Source organism: Caloenas nicobarica, chromosome 7 (assembly GCF_036013445.1).
Source record: "Caloenas nicobarica isolate bCalNic1 chromosome 7, bCalNic1.hap1, whole genome shotgun sequence".
Taxonomy (NCBI): domain Eukaryota; kingdom Metazoa; phylum Chordata; class Aves; order Columbiformes; family Columbidae; genus Caloenas; species Caloenas nicobarica.
The window spans coordinates 144114-169438 of record NC_088251.1 but is presented as its reverse complement, the minus strand read 5'-3'; the positions used below and the strand labels follow the sequence as shown (position 1 = coordinate 169438).

The 25325-nt window shown below is 36.8% G+C and overlaps 1 protein-coding gene across 1 annotated transcript in view; it reads left to right on the top strand.

Annotated features, from left to right (window-relative positions):
• Positions 1–25325, top strand: part of CFAP46 (cilia and flagella associated protein 46) — a 70195-nt gene that overhangs the window by 40254 nt on the left and 4616 nt on the right. Inside the window, 23 exon segments of the mRNA XM_065638943.1 lie at positions 231–379; positions 1825–1923; positions 2195–2324; positions 3268–3414; positions 5934–6134; positions 7698–7804; positions 8686–8868; positions 9638–9773; positions 10603–10791; positions 11511–11699; positions 12375–12509; positions 13415–13594; positions 15141–15308; positions 16376–16473; positions 16986–17061; positions 17120–17126; positions 17482–17633; positions 19451–19572; positions 19943–20025; positions 21094–21258; positions 22636–22712; positions 23361–23421; positions 23514–23549. Of these exon segments, the coding sequence (XP_065495015.1) occupies positions 231–379; positions 1825–1923; positions 2195–2324; positions 3268–3414; positions 5934–6134; positions 7698–7804; positions 8686–8868; positions 9638–9773; positions 10603–10791; positions 11511–11699; positions 12375–12509; positions 13415–13594; positions 15141–15308; positions 16376–16473; positions 16986–17061; positions 17120–17126; positions 17482–17633; positions 19451–19572; positions 19943–20025; positions 21094–21258; positions 22636–22712; positions 23361–23421; positions 23514–23549 (2890 nt within the window).

Genomic DNA, 25325 nt, shown 5'->3' with positions numbered 1-25325 from the left:
ATTCATTAATATTTCAAAAAGTGTTAGTCTGTCCTCTGCATTCTGAACTGAACTTTCAGAATAAATTTACTGGCTTTCTGTGTACCTAGCTGCTTTTTCAACTTGAAAGTTTGTTTGTTTATTTATTTGTTAATAGTAACGTTTGGAACAGAAGATGTAGTCATTACTTTAAAATTTATTCTCTACAAAATTATGTTTATACTAATTGAATTTAAAAAATTTATTTTCAGACTTGCACTTTGTATTTTATGGACCTTTTATCTAATGAGCTACAGAAAATGTTTTGCCCCCACTTGATTCTTCCCATCTTTCAGCTGGCTGAAGTTATTGCTAATGACATTGTGGAATGTACAAGTCTGTCTGACCTCTATCACCTTCGGTTTGTATCCTCTATTTATTTTAAAGAGAAGAGAAACTGAATGCAGTGGACAATCCATTAATATTTCACTAAATAGTAACAAGGCTTTTTGTGGCTTATTGTTTTATATTTTTAATGGTTTTTATTTCTTTTCATTCCTTTTTTATAAGTTTTAATAGAGTTTTGATTAATTGGTTTGCTTGCAGAATTGCTATTTGTCACTGAATGTGATCTCCACAAGGAAAGGTGTACAAGATTAGGAACTCAAGCCACATTTATGTGAATAATTTTTGTAATGCCTTTTTGTCACCTAACTGAAAAAAGGCAAAGTAAAAAAAAAAGTTAATAAAAGTATAATATTTTAGGTATTTAAAATGCAGACTCCCATCTTGCATTAAAAACGTATTTGCTTTAGCTTAAGAACACAAGTAAGTATCCCAAATAAACACATTCTCTTTTATATAGATTTGCCTTTGTGACCAAAATTCTGTTATTTTTATGGATGATTAGCCCTAAAAGTTTTGATTCAAAAATATTTAGTATGCATGGAATGACAAATTATTGCTTTGTTAAAACATTTCATCATGCTTTTTTGAACTATATTGCGTAATGTTTGCTTAATAATTAACACTTATAAGCTAAAATTGTTTGCTTAATTCCCAATAGTTTGTGAAATGCCAAATAATGTATTTTTAGAATGCCTCAAACTGATCCCACGTAACAGAATAGATAAATATCCATGCATACAAATGTACGTGTGTTTATCTGGATTGCCAACTGATTACTGAGTTACTCTCTTACGCAACTAAAATTGATTTACTAATAGGTAATCGATTTGCAGCCAAGCTTTGCCAGATGAGTTGTTTTGATTGACTCCTCAAGATTTGTTTTTATTTGGTGGCATTTTATTTATATCTATGACCTGATTTTTGTATATGATCAGCTATGTGTACCTGCTAGATACTGTTTACTTGATATAGAGAAGTAGGTTAGCACATACACATGTATGGGGTTTCGCTTGCTGTAGGGAGACCACATTAGAAGTATTTTGTGCTTTCACCACATCATTTTTGCTGCTAAATAGGAGAGGGGTGGGTTTGCTGGCTGGAGTGGTGACAGTGGTGGGTGGCCCGTCCCTGAGTGTCCCAGGCTGGAGGGGCTCTGAGCGCCTGGGCTGGTGGGAGGTGACCCTCCCCATGGCGGGGGTTGGACTGGATGATCTTAAACAAGTGCCTTCCAACCTAAACCATTCTATTGGTCTAGGACCTCTATCGATGTGTAATCCCAACTACTGCATTTCCCTCTTTTTTAATTTAATTTTTTTGTTATTGCCAATATTAATCAAGACGTAAGATGGTAGGACTGAGAAATGTGGAATGTATGCTCTTTATATATGACGTGTTTATATGAAGCAACATATGAAAGATTCTGATTGTTTCTTAAATGTTTCTTCTTTTTATTCATAGAATTGCCCTGATATGTTCGGACCTAAAACTGAGTCAGGCATCTTCGTATCATGAGAAAGCTGCTGGAGAAGCACACATTAGTGGATTAGAACAAGCAATGTATGTATTTTCACTACAGAAGCTGCATTTAGTTGGGGTTTTTTGCCTACAATTGATAAGTGGTGTTGGAAAAAAATATTTTAAAACATGATCTCTTAACATAACTTGGGTATATTAGCTGTGCCCTAAAATTCTGTGCATGATTGTTTTGTATCTACCCACAGAGTGAGCGTATGGCGAATATACCTAATGCACTAATACGTTTTGTTATACTAATTATGAAATACTTTTACAATATTCTTGAATTTACTTCTTCTTTCTTGTGATTTAGGTGTAGGCAAGAGATCGCATTGAAAAAAGAAAAAAAAGTACATACTAAAACAGAAGAAAGAAAAACACTTTTTGAAAATGCTCAGCTGAATGGTAGTAGAGTTGAGAATATCCTTGCTTCAAGTGCAAAGGTTTTTCTTTCTACTCCAGTTTCTTTGAAAAATTACTCTTCACTTTGTGTTTTAATATACTTGCTAGTTTGTTTTTAAATACTTCTATATTTGAGAAATACATAAACACAAGAAATCTTTAAAAATGCATACTACTTAAATTCTGCTGGCAGGCATAAGCTGAATGTGAGTGGGGTTTGCCTGGCATATTATTAATATTTGTATTGTGGAACAACAAGAATAGAGTCTGTATTCATGCATAGTAAAACTACCCTTCTACAAGTGAAATTTATGACTAAGGCAAATCAATGGAAAAGACAGTGAGATCTTGGTCTCTGAGCTCCTGGTCTCAGTTTTGTCTTCTTCCTCTCTCCATCACATCACTGCACACTGGTTTGCACCCTCTTAGACATTGTTTTAAAGGCATGCAAATACTTCAGCTCTGGCTTTTCTGTATCTTCTTTAGTAAGATCATTGCCTTACTGATATTCTTAAAGCTCACCTCTGTTTTCTCTTTTTATGGCAATTCTTTTCTTGTTTTCATCATATAATTTAGCCGTCTTTGTATATTTTTCCATTCTTGTGCTTGTAAAATATCTTTTTTTAATAATTCATAATGCCTCTCAAGTCACCTCTCCTAGCTCTTGCAAATAGTTTTTAATTGTTTTAGTTATTACCAAGAATCAACTTATTTGCAACAGTAGCAGATGTGAAGTATTTAATCTGTTCTAAAATTAGTTTTAATAGTATATACTTATTAGTTGAATGCCTGTTGAGGATGACAAAGTCCACATCTCACAGTAAACCTGTTTTTCCTTTAATATAGTGTTGAATTTTGAAATTAGAAAATTGAGCTGGGCTGTGGGATATATCAAGAAGTGAATATGATAGTTAATAACAATTTGTATTCCATCTGGTTTAGTTTTGAAATTTATGAAGGTGTAATATTTTGTTATTTTTTCAGGTTTTTGAGCTAAATGCAGTAACAGGAAAAGGACTGAGTGCCCTTTCTTTCCCTTACTTGTGGATAGAAAAAGCTCAAGTGTTAATTCAGCTAGGCTTGTATCAACCAGCGAGACTTCTGCTTTCAGAAGCACATGCTGCAGCTCAGGTACATCAGAAATAAGACAGAAAAAGAAAAATTAATAGAATGTGTAGGAAAAACGTTCATTTTGATGCAGTTGTTCCTCAAAATAATAATCAAATTACAAAACCAAACCTTACCCCTGCCCACCCCAAACCTGTGTCGTTTGAGTTTCAACATAAAGCATACATTTAAATATATTGCACTGAAGTCCAACTTAATGGGAATTGTCTGAAGATTATTTCAACTTGTGAAGTAGTGTCAGCATCTCTGTCTGCTTTGCAGTGACCTTGGAGACTCTTCTTGGTGCGTGAGGGAAAGGCTGTTCATGTTGTTTACCTGGACTTTAGTAAAGCCTCTGACACTGTTTCCCGCAGTGAAACGTTCTGGAGAAGCAGGCAGGTCATGGCCTGAACGGGTAAAGAACCAGCTGGGTGGCCAGGTCCAAAGAGTTGTGATGAATGGAGCCAAATCCAGTTGGTGGCTGGTCGTGGGTGGTGTTCCCCTGGGCTTAGTATTGGGGACAGTTCTGTATAATCCCTTTATCTGTGGTCTGGACGAGGGGATCAAGTGCACCCTCAGTCAGTTTGCAGATGACACCAAGGTGGGTGGGAGCGTTGATGTGCTGGAGGGTGGGATGGCCATACAGAGGGATCTGGATCGGTGGGCTGAGGCCAGTTGCCCGAGGTTCAACAAGGCCAAGTGCCGGGTCCTGCACTTGGGTCACAACAGTCCCACAAACACTCCAGGTTGGGGAAGAGCGGCTGGAAGGTGCCCGGCGGAAAAGGCCCTGGGGGTGTTGGTGACAGTGGCTGAACACGACCCAGCGTGTGCCCAGCTGGCCAAGAGGCCATGGGATCCTGGCTGGTACCAGCACTGGTGTGGCCAGCGGGCCCAGGGCGGTGACCGTCCTGTGCTGGGCACTGGGGAGGAAAAACCGTGAACCCTGGGGGCGGTTCTGGGCCCCTCACGCCAAGAAAGGCCTTGAGGTGCTGGAGCGAGTGGAGAGAAGGGAACGGAGCTGGTGAGGGGCTGGAGCACAAGGGTGATGGGAGCGGCTGAGGGAGCTGGGGGTTCAGCTGAGAACAGGAGCTGAGGGGAGACCTTCTGATCTCTGACCTGCCTGAAAGGAGCTTGGAGCCAGGGGGGTCGGGCTCTGCTCCCCAGGAACAAGCGCCAGGACCAGAGGAAACGGCCTCAAGTTGCGCCAGGGGAGGCTGAGGTTGGATCTGGGGAACAATTTCTTCCCCAAAGGGCTGTGGGGCATTGGAACAGGCTGCCCAGGGCAGTGCTGGAGTCGCCATCCCTGGAGGGGCTGGACAGACGTGTGGGTGTGGTGCTTAGGGACGTGGGTTAGTGGTGGACTTGGCAGTGCTGGGTTAATCGCTGGACTTGATCTTAAAGGTCTTTTCCAGCCTAAACAATCCTGTGATTCTGATATGTATGTATATGCAAACCTTGTTTGTTAAAATAGTTTAGGGACATTCAAGATTTGCTTGTAAGAGAGAGAGAGAGCATGTAGCTCCATCTTTTCAACATTTTGTTCACTTGAATGTCTAGTTATATCATTTTGAATTTCATTACAGTTTCACTGCTGTGTTTTGATAAGCAGCCACTGACACTGAAATTATGGCTTAGAATTCTGGCAGGTCTGAAATAAGTGTACATATGTTCCATCAAACAAATCCACATCATCTCATTATCCTGAAGGGTTTACCTTGAAGATATTCTTCCTCTATGTACTATTCTCTATTGTAGCTCTCATCTTGGTTATATGGGTTACTGAATCATAACTATTGCAATAAATACTTTACTTTTAAAGAAATGTAATTGTTATTCTGTTATTCCACATAATAATTTTTCTCATGTAAGTAAAAACTGCCTATGTGTATTTAGCTTGGATCATGAATACTTTGAATAATTAATAATATATTCATTAATAAAATATGTCTCTTATTAACACATTAATTTAGTATTTTACATTGAGAAGAATTCAAAAGACATTAGGGAGGACAATAATTCTAATGATGTAATTTCTTAGTAGTATCCTGTATGTCTGTATGCTAGTGTACGATCTGTACTGTACACTATATTTGTCTCTTGTCTACTACTCGTATATAATTCAACTAGCATAAAATAGCATTGTAAATTTACTGGAGCTCTCAAGTATCTAGATCCCAGCTCACTAAAAAATTTTTCGTCACCACATTTTTTTCATCAGATACTGAAAAATGACAGCAGACATACATATCATACTAAATAATAGCAGAAAAATAGCTTATTTGACTTGTGGGGTAGAAGGTAAGTGAATATAAAGATATATAAGGTATATTTGAAGTTCTTGATAGGAGATAGACAGTTCATGTTTTTTGAAAAAATGAAAGTAATATAAGTAGTAACTAAGAAATTCTACAGATAACTGAGGAAATACCATTCACTATTTATTTCTGTGCCTATTCATAAGTTTAATCTAAAATATGAATAAAAGCGAATATGAATAGCAGTAGCGGATCTTTTGTATATAGATCACATATCTTTCTTCCTAGGATCTGGGGGCCCTGTATGATGTGTCCAGGTGCTTGTACGTCCTTGCGGTGTTGGCCAAGCTGGAACAGAACCACGGGCAGGCCCGGGCGCTCCTGGAGGAGGCTCAGTGCCTGGGGGGAGATGAGCGGTTCTGGTACGACAGCACCCTCAGTCTGATAGAGGCAATTCTGGAGGAAGAGGGGCAAGGAGCACAGAGCATGGTAAGGAAGATTTGTGGGTGTGGTGGTGGTGGTATTTTGTTTGGTGTTTGGGTTTTTTTTTTTCAGCAGTGGTGCCTCTCTTTCGGTAAAGAGCCTTTGCTTTTCAATAAAAGCAAAAATAAGTGTTAAATGTAGTTAATGTTGTTTTCTCTGTTGTGCATTCAACAAACATTAATTGCAGATTCCAAACGGATATAGGCCCATAGGAATGAGATTTTACCCACAGAAGTTTAGGATGTTTTTATCATAAACTGTATATCTTTCTACTGAAAGAAGAGCAACTGTAATCTACTATAAGTAACTAAATCCCAGAGATCTGATTCCGTTGGTTAGAATGCTTTTGTACTGAGATAATTCTGTTAACACTGATGTGTTTATTTTCCATATTTAATAAAGATTATAACTTGCAATATTATTTCCTAGTATATGCTTCCTTTTAAATTATTTAAAATAGTTTTACAAATATTCTTTCTAGATTCTGAAAGATACTACTGTAAGTATAATGTATATATTTATTAAAAACCTTTTCCTGTCTGACCCTTAACATTAAAATATGCATTTACTGTTCAACCCTTAACTTTCGTGAGTCTCAGCATAAATATAATCTTGTTGTGTCTGTGAGGATCTGTCCTTTATTGATAATCTGTGTGAGTCTTTTGTATAGAGGGATGATTTTGATTTGGGCTGATTTCACATTTACAGTCGTTGAAGAACAAAATACATAGTTACCAGTGAGAGTATTTACTAAGGTTTTACCAGTATAGCTATTAATGAAATGTATGAGGTCTTATGTTTATTTTTTCCTCCACTTATCTGACCAACATGACTGCAGCAGCAAATTTTTTTAATAAGGAAAAATCTGTAGGTGAGGTTTTGAGCATCATCTAAGGGCTTTTTCATTCAACATTATTAGCTGGGGACTTCTTTTACATCCCCCAGTGGCAACTATAGTAGTGTAAGGTTTACTCGTGGGTTAATATGCTGGTCAGTGTAAGGAAGGATGCAGGAACCTGTCCCTAAGAGGATGCCTGTGAAATACAGAATCCAGTGACTATTTAGGTTTGAGGTCATCTGGTCTAAGCCCAGGTGAAACAGGAGCAGTTTCTGACCTGTTGAATCACGTTGCTCTGGGCCATATGCGGCCCCTTCTCAAATACCTCCAAGAATGGAGATTCCACAGCCATTCTAGGCCCTTGTAACCCAAGGAAAAAAACAAAAGTGACTATGAAGGTGGCCAAACACTGGAACATCTCTTTAGGTTTCCTCTTTTTCCAAGTTGAATGTGCTGCCTGTGGTTGTTTTGCTATGTTCCTCTGAGTCTGGCTTCATCTTCTCTCCATGTGTCTATGTGCTCCATTCACTTATCATAACAAAATATCTAAATATGGTCATAACTCATACTTTATAGACTTATTTACAGTTGTCAAGAATCAGTCCTCTTGGCGAATATTAAGGAAAGATACTTAACATGTTCTGCACAAAATTTAAGCTTTCTAAATGAATGTTTAGTATTATACACAGACATCTAAAATAGAATTATGAAATTTCTGATGTTACGTGCAGGCTTGTGAGATACTGGAACACACTGTAAATGTGCTAAGATCTACTTTCCTGAAGAGACCTAACAGACAGTCGGAGTTGGGTTTTATGATCGCATCCCTTGAAGCCAGGTAACAGTTTTATGCCCATCCTCTTTGCACCTACATTGCAAATACATGGTGATTTTTACTGTTCATCTTTATATTAGTATGATGCATTCTGTGGATTCTCAAATATTTTTCTTTTAAGTAATTTATGTTGCTTTTTTTAAAATTTAAATTTCCTTTCCGATTTGTTCATTCTCGTATGCAGCCCTGCTACCTGGTGAGTGAGCGAGCTAGTTCAGATACCACAACCTGCTGTGCAGAATTTGTGCTGTAGGTTTTCCAAAGGAGCAGGATACATTTGCCTCTGCAGAGGTGTCTGTGTGAGCACAGATATTTCAACAACACTGTCATAGTCTGCAGTATTGACCTCCTTCTCACCATGATGCAATGTGTCTTTTTATGGTGAAACTAAACAGATGTTTTGGTTACATTGAAATCCAAGCACAAACAAGTTCGACTGTGTTGGTAAAAGGAGAGAAATAGAGGGTGTTTCAAAAAGATGAACCCAATTTGAAATCACTGCATCTTTGAAATCGGGTCTATCTTTTTGAAGCACTCTGTTTATCACGTTTAAATTTCCTTCTCTTTCCAGAAATGTGAAACCTCTGGACTAGAAAGGGAAGACCAATAGTGTCCTCAGTTTCGCTACATTTAGAAGACTGATTAGGCCTAGACAATTTGAATAATTAGATACATGGAACAAGTCACACTTCAGTTCTAATCTGAAAATATAATATTTTGGTTTTTTTCAGGACCTACTATAATTTGTAGAGCACAGATTTAAAGAATGAAGAGGCCTTTTCTAGATTTCTTGCAATTTAAAGGAGAAAGGAGAGAAATATGTCTGTTTTCAAACACAGCCTGTGTTTTCTGACTGCTATCTTGTACTTAATTTTTATTCCTAGGAAAACGCTTCTTCAGATACATTTTGCCCAAGATTGTATGACAATTAATGCAGAGTCTTGTCAGTTGCCACATATGCTACAAGAATATTACAATAAATTGGTTCAAATTGAGAAGGACTTCGTTTGTTATGGGCACAAAAACTGCAGCGCTGAGATACTGCTAGAATGTGCAAATATTCGCAGGTAAGATTATACCTTTGATGAAAAATTTTATTCAACTAGTCCGCAAAGTGTATTGTTTACATTTTTATAGTCTAATTAAAGACGGCAAAGAGCAGGTAATGTTGTCAGGTTTTATATCTTGGTGTTACAGGTCTATTTGTATTCTTCATGTGTTCTATATTCAGAAAAATACTGTAGATTCAGAAATTCTTTTCACTGAAGGCAGAGTTAATCTTACATGGTACTAGTGATTTTTGTGCTGGCTTGGAGCTCAAAACATAATGTCAGGTCTCTAAGTCAGCTTTTTGTCTTCCCATTCGTAAAGGCATTTTGGCTTTTACAATTGTTGCTGTTGAAATGGTTCTCTGAAAACTGCTGTAATAGCAGAAGTGCAAAATACCGTATGCCTTGTCCCCCAGCTGGTTCCAAAATGTCCCACTGAAAGGACAGATACGCTTGGTAGCTGACTACTCGGCCGTTTTATTCCTGGTGAATACATCCTCTAGAATATTATTTGCCTTTCTTCCCTCTGTGTCTTGACATCTTCTTGCATTGCAGCAGTACAGTTCCAAGAATAAGACCATGAAAAAATGTGTGAGTGTTCACTTTTCCTATTTGAACATTTAGAAGACACATGTACAGAATTAATCTATTTAATCTATTAATCTAATCTATCAATCTCATTATTTTATTAGATATGTTCAATAGTTTTGACACCATAAAAATAAACACTTTCCTACATTAGTTCCTTTGGGTTTATGGTGATTTGGTTTTGTTTTTTTTTTTTCAGGATGATTGCCAAGCAGGGAAGAAACGAAGAAGAAAAACATAGTCACTATCTAGATGCTTATAACTTAGCTCAGAGGGCAGTATCTAAAACAGAGGAAGTGTTTCATGATGTTAGTAACTTACTTGCAGTTAATGAGGTATGGAGATTATATATATGTATCTGCTCATGGAAAATAAATTTAGTTGTATTATTCACTCATTCTTGGATAATTCCTGGAAGCCCTAAATGACATCGTCTTCCTGTAATTATAGGCATTGTTTGAATATAGAAGGAAAAATTGCATTCCAATCGATTTTATAGTTTAAAAAGAGAAGAAGAGAAGCAGAAATGAGAGGATTTTTTTTGTCTTTGTCAGTTTTATTTAATTCTGAAATTTATCTAATAGCTACAAAAGTCTAAACTTGCAGATATTTTTGATTAACTAAATACCTCAGAAGTTTAAAATTCTCCACAATCAAGTGTTTTTCTCAGGAGAAGAAGGAAGGTTACACAGAACATTGTGTAAATAAAGCAAGCCTGCATTTTGGGTAACGGAAGCCTGCAGCCTGTTTGTGTGTTCCATTTGTATACTCCAGCATCCAGCTTTGTTTTCTGCTTTGCCTTTTTTAAAGAGCAAGTATTTTTGTGCAGCTGCCAAATCTATTAATATTAAATTTCTGGTTTTATGTACACATTTGTAACTCCTTTGGAATTAGATATTTCTACCAGGTACATATAACATGAAAAGCAAAACCCCATCTGCTCTTTTTCTATGCAGCTACTTTGATTGCCTTGTAATATATTTCACATTGAACTTCATCTTTTAAATTACTCAAATATCTTCATAGCAATATCTCTGATCTACTGAGGTGATATTGTTAAAATGTTTGCATCTTTAGTTGAAACAAATACAACATTCTAACTTCTTACCAGGTAAATTTGCAAAAATATTTGAAATTAGAATTCTACTTTCTTTTGTATTTCAGACTGCAAATGTTAGTATCCCATTAATGAGGCAACTAGCTAACAGGAAAATAAATCTTGTAGAAATTCTCTTAGATATTTTTCATCTTGTTATTACTGAGAAAAAGCTTAAAAAAGAGAGAGAAGCATCATCTCATGACGTTGTGGAGGCGTTCCTCAGGGCAACTGTTGAAGATGATGCAACAGAACAGGTAATACAAAATATTTAGTCCTATGATTTACATATAAAAGTCTAATGAAGTTTCCCAGGGATATTTCCATAGCAGAACTTCTTCCACTGCTGAAGAAACGGGTCCCCAGACCATTCATGTATTTTTGCAGCAAAGAAAGTTCAAGTGCGTGGTTTTTGTCCTGGAAAGAGTTTATTTTTTGGTTGTTTGTGTTCGTTGTCGATTGTTTTTGTTTTTCTGGTTTTGTGTTCTCATAAAGATTTTGTTTCTCAAATGCAGAGACTTAAAAACCACTGAGAACAGCAGGGAAATTACTTGAGGGTTTATAATTGATGTGGGGGTTTTTTTGCATTGTTGTATCTTCTTTTGAAAGCAGTTGGTGTTAAGCAGAACTGCCTGAGCTGATGAATAAGAACACAGGCGTGCCCCACTGGAACAGAGCAGTGATTCTTGCCCATTTTCTGTCCCTGGCAATAGGAAATGCTGTCACAGCAAAGCAGTGTCCCCACTGTTCTCTGCCGTACCCTCCCCTTATCCCATGTTTTCCTCAGCACTGATTGTTCTTTTTTAATCGGTTATTAATCAATCTGTATATCTACGAAAGACAGCTTGTTTGTAGTTGATAGTGTAATCGCATGTAAGAGATGTGTTTGTATGTAAACATTTGTGTTACATTTTTTTTTAAAGTATGTTGGGGGGGGCATATATGAGCAAATAAACGTAAATATGTATTTTACCAGGACTGGAAGCATATGGAACGCACTGTGGGCCATATTGCACTGGCTCAGTTAGTAAATGTGCAGAACCTTTGTAAAGGCTGTCCCACCATGAAATCCAAATGCCTCTATCTCACTGGAAAAACTCTTCATTTACTTGCCATTAACACAGATCCTGTACATTCAGAGATTTACTGGAAGCCGAATGCTGTGGTATGCATTCTTTTCTGCCTTTACATTTGCTCCTATGTGTAAAGTTCTTCTGCCAGGATATTTTTTCTGTATACTACACTTTCTGTAGGGCTAGGTTTTGCATATTGCATACAAGCCATAATAAAAATTAATACTGAACCAACTAATTTCAGAAAAATGCGTCTTCTTACATGCCATTGTCATGTAGATAATTTTTAAATTTGTTCCTGACATATGCTAAATACAATATTTTCAAAAGAGAAAGAAAAAAATATCCTTGAATGCCTTAAAGGTTGGTCTCTGAATCCATGTAAAGAAGTCATGACTTGTTAAATGAAGAGCTCAGACTTGTAAGTTCTTTTTGTGTTGTAGTAAGAACACCATATAAGAAAAGGAAAGCTGACTGAGTCATAAATTCAGTGATGAGTTACAGCATTCAGAAGAAATGGAGGACAAATACCAGAAAATCAAAATCTTAGAGATTGTATGGGAGTCCTTCTAGTTTCTATTAGTCATATTATCATACATACTGAGAAATTTTGATGCCTGATAATATTGCTAAATCTCTCACCATCAAGGGATTCAGATAGTGAGGTGGTTTAAGATGAGTTCCATTTTCTCCTAGTTTCACAGAAGAAATTAAGCCAGACATATTTAATGGAATGATTAATTATTTTTTTATACTGTGATGAGTAGGAAGAAGCTAAATCAGACATCGCAAAAACTTCCCTGACTTCAGCAGAATGCAGTGAACAGGAAGTGACAGACAGCAGTTCACTGTCTGATAAATGCCAGTATGATAAGTACAGGAGGAAAATACAGGACTTAAAGGTATGTTAGCATATGTGCTTGTATTAGAATTCACGTGCTTCCTTTTTATGGAGTAATAGTCACCTCACCTTATCAGTTCTGTTTGAACTGATAATAGAAATGTTTGTAACATAGATTTGATCTTACAAAAGAAAAAAAATCTCCAAAACACTCCCAAACCCATCTCTGTCCTGCCCCTCAGTACCTGCTCCAGGAGCTCCTGACCGAGCGTTTCAGGTGCTCCCAGAAATAAATAATTTCTCCTTCGGTTTCCCGCTGATGAGCCTGGAGCAGCGGGACAGGACGCACAGGCAGCTCCCTCTGCTTCACACACAGGCCTTTCTAAGGGAGCATCGCATTCTGTAGACTGGGAACAAAGACAGAAAGAGCTTCTGCCACAAAACTTTTGTAAAATTCTTACAAAATATAAGTTGTGTTGTATGGTAAGCTGATCTTTGTGAACTACTGCAGGTCAAAGCACAGGAATTGGGAATGTACAGTTTGTGTTGCTACTATCATCAGTAAATACCTGAGATAAGAGATTTGTGGGCTTATTTGTATTAAATATAGTGGAAACAACTATACTGAAAATTGACAGAAAATTCCTTTGTTCTAAATGGCTCATATTGCCTAGAGTTTAAATACTGTTCTGCTAAGTACACACTTTCTATTAAAGAAAGTATCTTATTAAAATATTTATTCTTTGATGTATAATGAATGTTGTTGTCTTCTAAATAATTTATATTGGAATATTTTGATCATACATTAAGTAAATGCCTTAAAAAGGAGAAAAAACGTTAAAATTAGTCATGTAATACTACAGGTAATACTTATATTTTCTAAACCACTAGTAATCTGTATACATATAACAAATATTTAATATTAATACATATTTTAATATAAACCTTTTTATTTTTATCATCTAGAAGGAATATAGATTGGCTGAGAAATACCTTTCTCAATCCAGTGAAGTGTTGTTACAGTGTATGAGTATTGCATTCAGGCACAATATTAGTGATATCCTGGCTCCTGCTAGTTTGGAAATGGTTGAATGCTTTCAACAATTCGATCCAGTTTCAACTAGCCAGTTTTTGGCACTTCATCAGGTAATGCAGCTAATGTGTTGTGATTCTTTCCAGTATAAAAAGGGTCTTTTAAGTTACATAAGCAAAAATGTCTGTTCATATAGCCTGAAAATTGGTCATATGAAATGCAATGTATACATACATATAAGAACTAGCAAGTAATACAGGTAATCAAATACATATGTTTGTTGAGTTCAAGATGTTTGATCGATAGCTTTTTAACAGTTCTAGTATCTATTGTGTTTGACTTGATGTTATCATTGACAATTGCATACATGAAAATATTTAAATATTAATACCTATAATGTGATTAACTAGGATAAGACATTACCACAAAATACAGTTTCTTCCTTCCCGTACAAATAATTTAAAAAATGTTTCTCTGGACTTGTTCATTTGTTATTTTGAAGTAGATAGGAAAGGTTTACGTTTACTTTGTCGAATCAACACCTACACATGTGGTCCCACAGATGGCTTGAAGGTGTGTGAATCGTTCATGTACGCGCCTTCATCACAGAGATGACAAGTCACTGTAAGGTGTATGTTCCCTATATCAGGAACAAATCATACACGCTTCCTACACCATCTTCTCCATTGTAGAAATACAGAAATGCACCTTGTACTAATTTCCTTCTTGCCACATCAGGGCAACCACAGGAAGTCAGGGCACACAGTGAGTACCTGCCTCCGTGTCAGCTCTCAGGTTTGCAAATACCTCTGCCTGTGAATGGAATGGACTAAGTAGGTCTTTTGATAAATTAGAAAACAGCTAACGCTGGTTTTTGTAGTTCAGTCCTTTATTCCTGTACTCCTGCAGCACACCATATTATTTATGGTTTGCTGTCGTACTCGTTAGTGAACAAGCTAAGCAGAATGCATATCGAGGCACCAAAACCATGACCAGTCCTGTCTTCTATTGGGCAAAAAATTCTGCTGATTCAGTTACCGTGCTGCACAGAAAGGTTTGTATATAAAAAAAGTCACTCCATGTTAATATTAGGCCTCCCTTTGGATTTTTTGATTAGGTCAACCTGAATTGCATTTTTTTAATGTGACATCTGCATTAAAAGAAAAAAAAGAAAAAAAGCTTTAGCTCTTAGCAAGTGTTGGTTCAAAGGACAGGATTGGTATGTTTGCTGAAATAAAAGGATATGAAGTCTTACTCTTTATATTGCTCTTTGTAGGAAGTCTGTTACAATGTTTGATGTGCTGGCTATACAGTAAAAGGCACAGAAACACAGAAAAGACTCAGCTTACTTGAAAAGCTAAGTTCAGAACACAGGCATTTACCTGTCCATGTAGGCCTTAAATGACTAAATGCAGGAACACAGATGATAGGTGTAGTCAGAGGTCAGTTCTAGCTGTTCATATTTAAGAAATCTTCCTAAGTTATTGCCAGCCTGTTTAGATTAGATTGTAAACACATATAGCAGGTAGGCTTTGGCTAATCTGTCTCACTTTGCAACCAAGAGACTTTAACATATATACATGTTATAACAAATATAGAGTATGTATGTATGCGTGTTATTTTGGGGAGGGAAAATAAACAGATACAACAATTTTACAGAGCTGTTCGATGTCTCTGAGGATGAAGAGTATCCTTCTGACAGCTACATCTAACACCAGCAGCTCTCAGCTGGCAGCGTTACTGCATCTTCAGAGACATTTAACACAAAACAGAAACACAAGTGATCTTCTGACAAGTGTGGAACAGCAACTGACTGCTACTTCAGTGGTAACTTTTTGAGATATGCTACTTGTTAGTGGTTTATATGTATTTTATATACAGAGACACATATATACTTAGGCATACATTTAGATATACACAAGTATATGTAATTTCAGTGGTTCCTGGAATTAAATAATATTTCATCTGTTTTCTTTAAACTCTATTAAACTTTTTTTTCCTTATTTGAGTAATGGGTTGACTTGATCATGAATATTAATACATTTTTATTAGTACAGTATGTACTATCCTGTGGTTTTGTTTATGCCAGGTTATCTGTGTGGCATGAGCTATGTAATTTAAGTCAGATTTTAAGGATGCAATTCCAGTTTGTCTTATAGTTACAATTCGGTACAGCTGGATGTCAGAGTTCTGCATGCTTAAATCATTAATTCTGTGTGAGTCTCACCCAGTCCAGCTGCAGATGTTATTGTAAAGGACCCTGCAACAGAGACTCTTGTCACCGTCTGGACAGCATCCAGTCATCCTGTTTGAGACACTCAGGTCCCCATGCAGGTGTTACCCTATGAAAAGAGCCTGATATTCTTTCATTCATTCGTTTGTTCATTCATTCATAGGAACATTTTATCTGTGAGTCTGGGCATGGGCCAAACTGCGGTGCTGCAAACAGGCACAGACTGAAGCACAGGAGGTTCCATCTGAACACGAGGAGAAACTTCTTTGCTGTGAGGTGCCAGAGCCTGGACCAGGCTGCCCAGAGCTGGTGTGGAGTCTCCTGCTCTGGAGAGGTAGAACAGATCTCTGAAGGTCCAACCCCTGCTCGAGCAGGGCCACCTACAGCCAGGTGACTTCAGAATATCTCCAGGGATGGAGACTCCACAGCTTCCCAGGGCCAACTGCTCTATTGCCCAATCACCCCCACAGTGAAAAAGTGTTCCCTGTTGGTTGCATGGAGCCTCCTGTCATGGCACGGCTGCCAAGTGCTTGCTTTTTTTTTTTTCTTTTTAATATTAGCACTGTCTGTCTTAGAACTATTATCAATTTTCTGATGAAAGAACTGAGATTGGCAATTATAAAATGTATGAAAATAATGCTATTTTGGAATTATTGTACAGGCGTGGAGAAATCTCTGTATTCCTGCTGAACATTTTAATATAATGGATGAATTGCCACCTAATTTCTACATAATAATTCTCCAGCATTCAGAAGACAGGTATAAAATTTCATAATTTCAGTTTAGCATTCTGTTTGTTACAAATGTAATCTTTTTTAACCTGTAAATAATCAGTATTTGGTTGTTTATTGCCTTTTACTTCTAGTTTGCTGGGCTTGAATTTTATGATAGTGGCCAAATTAATATATAAATAAAACTGCCAGCAGCTCAAAGCTGTGTGTTTCTCTGTACTTTTGATTTCCCTGGTTGCTTATGCTCTTCAAAATGTTAGGAGGGATCCTATTTAGCTTTATAAAGCCACAAATGATCTCATTACTGCAGCCTAATTAGGAACTGCTCATAAATTCAGCTAGAGCAACTGACCATGGGTATCCTCACCAATTGTGAAAAGTCTTAAACAGTTGTCATGGAACAAATAAAAATCTACCTTGCTGGAAACGTAGTAATAAAAGAACGTTAGAGGATAATAATTACTCATCTGATAAATTTGCATTATATAAACAAGGCTGAACAGTCAAATGATCTACTCATCAGTTTTCTGCGTTCCACAGATCACATTTGTACAGTTCATTGATTGGGAAGCCAGGAGCCACTGCTGCACAGCAGAAAGGAAAACCCGCTCAGCCAGTGAGTAAGTGCCTCTGACATCTAAGAGAGAAAAACAATTGCACTGATGTTACGAGAGGGCTCATGTCTTTCACTGTTGCAGTCACTAAAATTTTAAAATAATTGTAACTCTTATTAATACCAGAGGAAAGTTAATACCTAAATACATGAGTTCCATTATCAGATATAATGTATCTAATCACAATTTACAGGGGTTTTGTTTATATTTAAAGGCTAAGGTTGTTATAGGTAAATAATTGTAGACTTCTTTTTTCATTGTACATTTCTCTTTATATTTGGTGCTAAATATATAAACGGTTATTTAATTTTCAAAGAATACCATGGCTTTAGAAATTGGTGGTCTCTGTACAATCATTTCTTGAAGTACAAATATGATGTCTCAAAAAGAGTCTTAAGATGGTGTTATCCTCCTTTTAATAGTGCAAGCTAAAGTGTCTCGATTTCCTGTGAATCCTGATACATTTTGTATTTTGTTGGAAAAAGTGCATCTTTACAAGCAGCAAAAGATGAAGAGTCACCTTAAACAGACTGTCATTCAAAACTTGCAAGAGTGCACCTCCAAAACAGATGTGGTAATATATTTGATTACTTTATATTTAAAATAGGATGAAAAACAGGTACTAAAAAACTATTAGAAACACTCTTTGTGCAGAATTTTCAGTTTCTTCCAAGTGTAACACCCATTCTCTTCACAGTTACTAAATGCTGTGTACTCTGCTTCAAAATTTAATCTTACTGTGTTATCCTGTCACTGTTTTCAGTGTCATTCAGCAGTTTTGAAATGTTGAGTAGTTTATCAGAATTGAAAATTGATGCAGTTGACATCAATATACTTTAAAATGAGCTGTACCTCTAAGATCTGCATTTACAAATGTGCATTGGCTTTCGCATCACAGGAAAGATCCAGCTGTCCCAAGGAAAAAAAAAAGGGATCTCAACCCTTTACTCAAAACTATCTCAGCCAGAGATTTATTACCGATTTCCAACCCAGAAAAACTTCTAGAACACACATTATCTTTTGCACTATAGCTGTTTGTCCGAATGCAGTTGATCCAAGTCTGTTAGTCACAAAATTTTGCTGCAAGGACACATTTCCTTGGAATTCCAAGTTCGTAGCTATGAACACTTTTAAAATATAGATGATAAAAGTTTTCTGTTACTGCAAGAAGGCTCAGTTCTATAAGGACATTGCTTTTCACAGTCAGTGAAGGCAAGTTGTGCAGTGTCAAGTTGCACTGGAAAAGTCTGTGACTTCCACATCAGCTTTTAAACTGCAAGGTGACAGTTCTACACATGGAATGTGCAAGTCTACATCCTAGCATTCTAATTTACTTCAATTTTGGCTCCATTAGATAAAATTTAGGGTTTTCAATATAAATCAAAATTCACTGTTAAATATAGCATATTAACCAAAGCTGGTGTAGACCTATTTCCATCATTAATGTAGGGGTAAAAATATTGAATTTTCTGTACAATTTTTCATTATTTTAATCACACAATTTTAACATATCTGGTTCGTGAATTATAATTCTGTATTACTCATCATGTTAGCTTCTTTCAGTTAAAATACTGATTATTGCAGATGGTTGAAGCGTTTATCACTTTTTCTCTTGTCCCTGGCTGGCCTTTGTTGTGATGGCAAGTGGAGGTTGCTGTAGTTGTTTAAGTAAAGAAAAAGGTGAAAAGATAATGTCAGATAGAATGGACCACAAAACAGTGGCTTAGGCTTTTAAAATGCATGTGCATTACAACTTCCATTAGTTGTGCATGCAGCACACACAGAGCCACACAAACAAGTGGGGGTGAGAATCCTTTCGTTAACACCAACACTCTTCACCATTTCGCTGAACTCTTTTTCCCAGCTGGTGTTTTTGTGTGCACGTCTATTGGCTTTTAGAAGCTTCATGTTTTAGTGTCATCTTCTCCTACATGATTTTATTATCTCCTTATCTGTTTTCTTCATTCTGTTTAAGTTTTCTTTACCAAATTTGCTCCACTGATCTCTCCATACACTTTCATTTGCTTCTTCTACATTCATCTTGCAGTTTCTGTTTCCTTCTCAAAGTTGTCCTTTCACAATTTCTTCCCGTTATTTGGAGCATCGCGTTATCTTTCCTTGCTGCTGGACTTTCCACACTGAAATTGCAGAAATACATTAATTGCTTAAATAATAAATATTGAAATCTTGTACTGATTCCTATGTTAGAATATTTTGCTGATAGGAGTGGTGTTTTGAAGTTTAGAAACTCAGTTTCTGTATTTATATTTTCCATTTTATGATGTCTCAAATTATTTGACTTAGCCTCTGATTTAACATATAATACACACTCCATCCTTGTTAAATAGCATTTTGTAAGTATTCTGGTTTTGATTGCAATGTGTGTGGTAGACTCCAACAGAGAAAACACATGATAACGGACATGATTTGACATCAGATTTCTCTGAAATATTAGAAATGATGGAAGACTATCTGAAACCAGTGCTGTCACAGGTCAATTTTTCTGATACCAGGTAAGACATTTAGACTTGTTCTATCATCGTTTGTGAAAACAGAATGGTGACTGAATCCTGCGAATACAGGAAGGGGTTTAGCAAGAATAGACCCTGTTGAATGAACTTCTTACATCTTGAGAGACAGTGCATGCAAGGTTGAACCATATGATAGACTAAGTTATACAGTATTGAGTTCAGGATGAAACGTTCTAATTTAACTAGTCAAGGATGGGATTTCCAAAGGAAAGGAACTCCAGGGAGAGTACATCCTCGGTGGTGTAAAACTTCATTGAGATTGAAGCAGTTTTGTCTTTGTGTTTTCTGTGAGAACCTTTACTTACGTAAGTATTAGTGCTGGCAATATTTTCACTGCAATTCCTCTGCGCAGAGAACAGAACACATCAGTTTCAGCAGCTGGATCAGGAAAAACAAAAGTGAAAGACAAGGACCCCAAACACACTCGAATGCAGGGTATGTGCTCTAGAGTACAATGTGTGTGTGTACAAATATACAAAAATCCTGTCCCTTTAGTTTCAATTTTTTTGACACCAGGGAGAAGAAAATGGCTCTAGCAGTGGTTCTATCTGTTTCTTTTCCATGTCAAGTCAAGTATTTTAGTATACTTCCAAAGAGATTATTGATACATGGGATGGACCTATCCTTCTGCGTGTATTTAGAGTCTTCTAAACTATGTGGGCTCTAGACAGCTAATTAAATGCCTTTATTACAAACCAGACTTTTCGGGAGAAAAGCCAAAAGACAGAACTTTCTTAAGTCTCTTCATCTGTTTTTGTTTTGTCTTTTTGTGCTTTTTACTTTATGGCATCTCACAGGTTGTTTGCTTTAATGCAAGCCTAATGGTGGAACATGTCCCTAAACATGTTCCAAGAGAAGAGGTGATCAAGCCCACGGCTTGCTTTGGGGATAAGGTTTTTGCTTTACGCTGGGGAACAGTGAAGTTTCTCAATTAAAAATTACTAAAAATAGAGATAAATTTGCATTTGCTTTTACTTAGAAGAGTTTCTTTCTGCAATCCGGCAGCTGGTTGTTTCTGTTGTTCTGCAAAGACTGAATAACTTGTCTTCCACGTGTTCATTGTTTCTCTGTAGAACAGGAAAGTGTTGTCATAATGATATTCAGTACTTTTTTCCTAAATAACAAAACCAGAAAGTTTCTTGCAGAAAGACACAGTTAGTATTGGATAAGAGCTCCTTTACAACCCTATATTGTTTAGCCAAACACCACTAAGACAATTTTGCATTTCCAAAAATCATTTTCTTGAATACATATACCTGGACTTCCATCTGAGCTGGTTGGTTATTAATACGTGGATGTTTTTCCCTCTGAAGAATCAGTGCTCACAAGTGCATATGCATAGAAGCTTGACGGTATCAAAAGAAATATTTTTGCATAATGCACTTAATCCACAGTAAAATGGAGTTCGGGTGTCATACAATAGAGGAAATTTAGGTTTTTACATCTAACTTCAATTATTTATATGTCCACTGAGAACTACTAAATCTCAGTCATGTCCTGTAGGTACAGCCATGGACTTTGGATTGTGTGTGGTATTACTAGGAGATACATTACTGATGGAATTGCCTTTGGAAGCTCTCAGTATCTTTAAAGCGGGAGGAATAAGTTCTGTATCCAGAGATTTTTCTCTTCAGATTCTCTACAATCGAATACATATGCCTGAATCAGGTACTATTAAACATTCTTTGCATTAGCATAATGATGCAGCAAGCAAAGTACTTAGAATTTAAATAATATGAATGGTGAATCCATTCTATGGTTCTGTGATTCTGTGTATTATATTTTACTGGAAGACTGCCACATACAACAGGTTTCCAGTATTTTAGATGGAATAGATAGTACAGTAGATTTCTTCTAGGAATGTACAAGCTGATTATAGTTGCAGTGCTAGCTAATTTTAAATGACCTCCATGTATGAAAGAATTGTGTAAAACTCAGTGGAATCTAAAATGGCTTGCAAAGTTATACAAGTATGATCTTAAACTCTTTAAAGCTGTTTTCAGCTGCACAGAGAAAAATGAAATAAGAACGTGCTGTGCATGAGCAGAATCAGATCCCACAGGCTCTGCTGACCTCTCTCTTATTGCAGACACTTGTGCCCTCCATTAACTCTCCAGTGAAATGAGTTTAAGTCAGGTAGTTGGACAGTTGGTAAACTTGTCCTTATGCCATCCTAAAACTAATTTCTTATTTATTCTAAAAGTAGTAATAATGCAGACACTAAGCAGCTTTTTTTTTTTGGTATAAATCAAAGATACCTTTTGTTACTGGAGTTAAAAAATTGGAAGTCACAACAGGGTAAAAGGGAGATAAAAAAGCACATTTTAACTCAAATTGGATTATTAAATCTAGTGGGCCTATGCTATAAAAGTAGGCTGAGTTTAGAAATCTCACTCTGTACCATGGAAGTATTCTGTTCCAGAGAGATTCTTGTATTTGTGTTCGTATCTGTAATATTTAGCGCCTTCAGTGTTACCTGTCCTCTGTTTTTCCATTTCACCTCTCCTTTCTAAAGGGAAAGAATTGTGAATAAACTGAGATTAGAACATTTTTAGTCTACATACACATGCATATACTGTTACAGGTCTGTTAGAAACAGGAGTTTTAGAACATACGAGCTTTTTCCATTTCTGTTTTTCCCTTTTTTAATGTGAAACTTCTTGTAGTTGCATACTTTTAGAAGTGGATAAATGAGAGGAAGCATAGTTGAAAAGTCTCTGTTAGTGCAAATATTTATTTTAATTTCTGCTTAGAAAGTGCTTTGTTAACCACTGTTTAACTCTGTCCTAAATCTGCAATGTAACAAAGCATTTGCATGTCCAGGCAATCACATCTCTTGCTTGTTTTCCACTTTCAAACCATTATTTTTAGGCAAGAGGGTTTGGGGAATGTTCTTGCCTTGCTGTGATGTGAAATTAATCTTTATTTTTGTAGTTTAATCTGATATTATTACGACATCGTAACAAATACAAGTAATTCTTCAAGAAAGTTGTATTTTCTAAAACTGCCTATATCTTTTTTAAAAAGTTCTTTTCAATTCCACAGAGACTGATGTTAAAACAAATGTTGAAAAGTCTAAAGAAAAAAAACCAAAAACTCATCAGAAAAAGAATGGCAAAAAGGTGACTTTTCCACGTTTTAAAAATAAACTCAATAGGAGTTGTCTTCTTTATGTGTAAAAATGTTAAAGAACAAGTAGCTTATATAGAAGCTCATTATACATGCTGTAATTCTGAAGTGAAATAAATATCATATAAGTCTTTTGCCAAGAAAGGTTGGACCAGATGATCCTTGTGGTCCCTTCCAACCTGGGATTCTATGATTCTGTAATAAGTCCATAGGAATTTTGCTTCTTGTTGATTTTGCAATAATGACAGAGTAATTGTTTCTTTGAAAAATCAGTCCCATGTGAATGTGACAGACTTAACAACCCACCAAGGGAGCTGCTTGAAGTTACTAAAATACTTCCCAAAACAATATAGTATATTACGTATTGTGGATGCACATATTTTTATAAATATATGTTGTATGTACATATGCTTGTGCGCATGTGTATATATATATGTAATGTATGTATATGCATTGTAGATAATGCAGAATAGCTTGTGCTTTTACTTTCCATTGACAATTGAGTGTCAGGCTGCTTTTAATCCTGCCTTCAAGACTTTAGGACATGTTTTTGATAGCTATTTGACACAAAAAATGCAATACTGTTAATATTTGATTGAGACTTCTGTATGTAATAGAATATGTATTGTTTTTACTCGTAGGCAACAACTGATCGTGATTTACCCTCTAATTGCTTGTCTGTTGATACTCGTCATTTAAAATGTATCCTTTCACGAATTATTAGCTAAGTCTATCAGTTAAACTTACCTTTTTTGTTCTTTACCTTGTATTGTTTACACTTAACTTTTTATTAGATGTTGTGGATCCCTATAATGAAGGAAGAGAGGCAGGTAATGTATATTAAATAATATTTTCTCCACAAACTAGCCATGGAATTTAGAAATTTTTGTAACAGAAAATGAAGTCATCAAGATGTTGACAGAAAAGTCTAGCTTTTCATTGGAACAGCAACTGCTTATCACCTGTCAAATGGTCCATCAGTGAAATGATATAACCTGTTTCAGATTCAGGAAAGAAATGACATTGTCTTATTATTTCTTTCATATCACTTAATATTGACCTAATATTGCCAAGAAAAGAATGACTTCAGTGATCTTTCTTACTACGTAATCCAACTAAAAACACATGCTTACTTTCAGGAACTTGTTGTAGCGTTTCTAATTTTTCAAATAGATGCCATTATGATACAGTGTCAGTATGTAGGTTAATTGGAAGGCTGTGCTGCTTTGTATGATCTCCTTTGCTATACAAGAAACTTGCTTGAAAGCCATGAGAGGGCTTGGAAGAAAAGGTATTGAGTGGGAACGGGCTGGGGCAGGACAGTGGGACTCACCAGCAGTTCTCAAAATGAAGACTGCACATAAAGTGAGTGTAACGTGGAGTTTTTACAGCCCTTTGAAACGTGAAGGGCACTGTGATAGACACAGAGAGCCCTACAAGGATATTTGAGAGAGTCGTTACGTCCTTTTGGGCTGCGTTTGTCAAGGCAGTAGGCGTTTACTGTATCAATAGAATAGAATATTAATAGAACAGACGGTTCCAGTTGGAAGGGTCATCACTTGGTCCAACGGCCCGTTCAGGGCTGACCAAAAGCTGGAGCGAGTCACTGGGCCTTGTCCCGAAGCCTCTTCGGCACCGACAGCCGCGGGGCACCGGCCGCCTCTCCAGGAAGCCTGTGCCAGGGTCTGGACGCCCCCGGGGTAAAGAAGCGGCTCCTGGGGTGCAGTCTGAACCTCGCTGGTGCAGCTCCGGCCGTTCCCAGGGTCCTGTCCCCGGCTCCCCAGGGCAGAGCTCCACGCCACCCTCCCCATGTCCCTCCTGAAGCTGCCGAGCCAGGGGTCGCCCCACGGCCCCCTCCAAACCAGACAGACCCCGCGTCCTCCACCACTCCCCCCAGCGCCTTCAGCCCATCCCCGGCTCGCTGACCTCCTCTGCATGTACTAATTCAGTTTGGCAAACACCTTAATAATACAACTTTACCTCACTTTTTCTACCGGTGTGTGTGAGAATTTAACTGCTTCACATTCATTAATGAACTCACGTGTATATCAAATGCTGAAAATTGATTTAATGGAGGTTTTTATTTGATATAGTAGTTAAACCTAAATGCAAAAGAAGCTACTGAACAATCAGTAGCATAATATAGGATTATGTTTGCAGTTTCTCATTTACAGCAGATGAAACTAAAGCACTGTTTACCATATGCTCATATCTGACTGTAGAGTGTATCTTCATTTTACAGTAGTATGAAAATGTACTCAAGAGAAAACGAACTATCATTAAATATGCAGTGTCCTTGCAGAGCAGAGGTGGGTTTGGAGTCTTGCTTTCTGAAGTCGGGGCTCTGGAAACTCAGTTATTTCCTTCTCTCAGAGCCTCTAGAATCCACCTCTATGAGCAGTCCTGGTGTGTTCAACTCTTTACACTTTTCTCAGGGTATCTAGAATTTTTTCGTTGTGTTTTTAAAGTCTTTAACCTGTCTATTGAATAATCCTTGTCAGTTATAAAATATACCTTTCAAATGGGAATTGCAAACAATTTTACCCAGAAAATAGCACAATTACTATGGTTTTAAAAGCCAGACTTAGGTTTCAAAAACTTAAGAC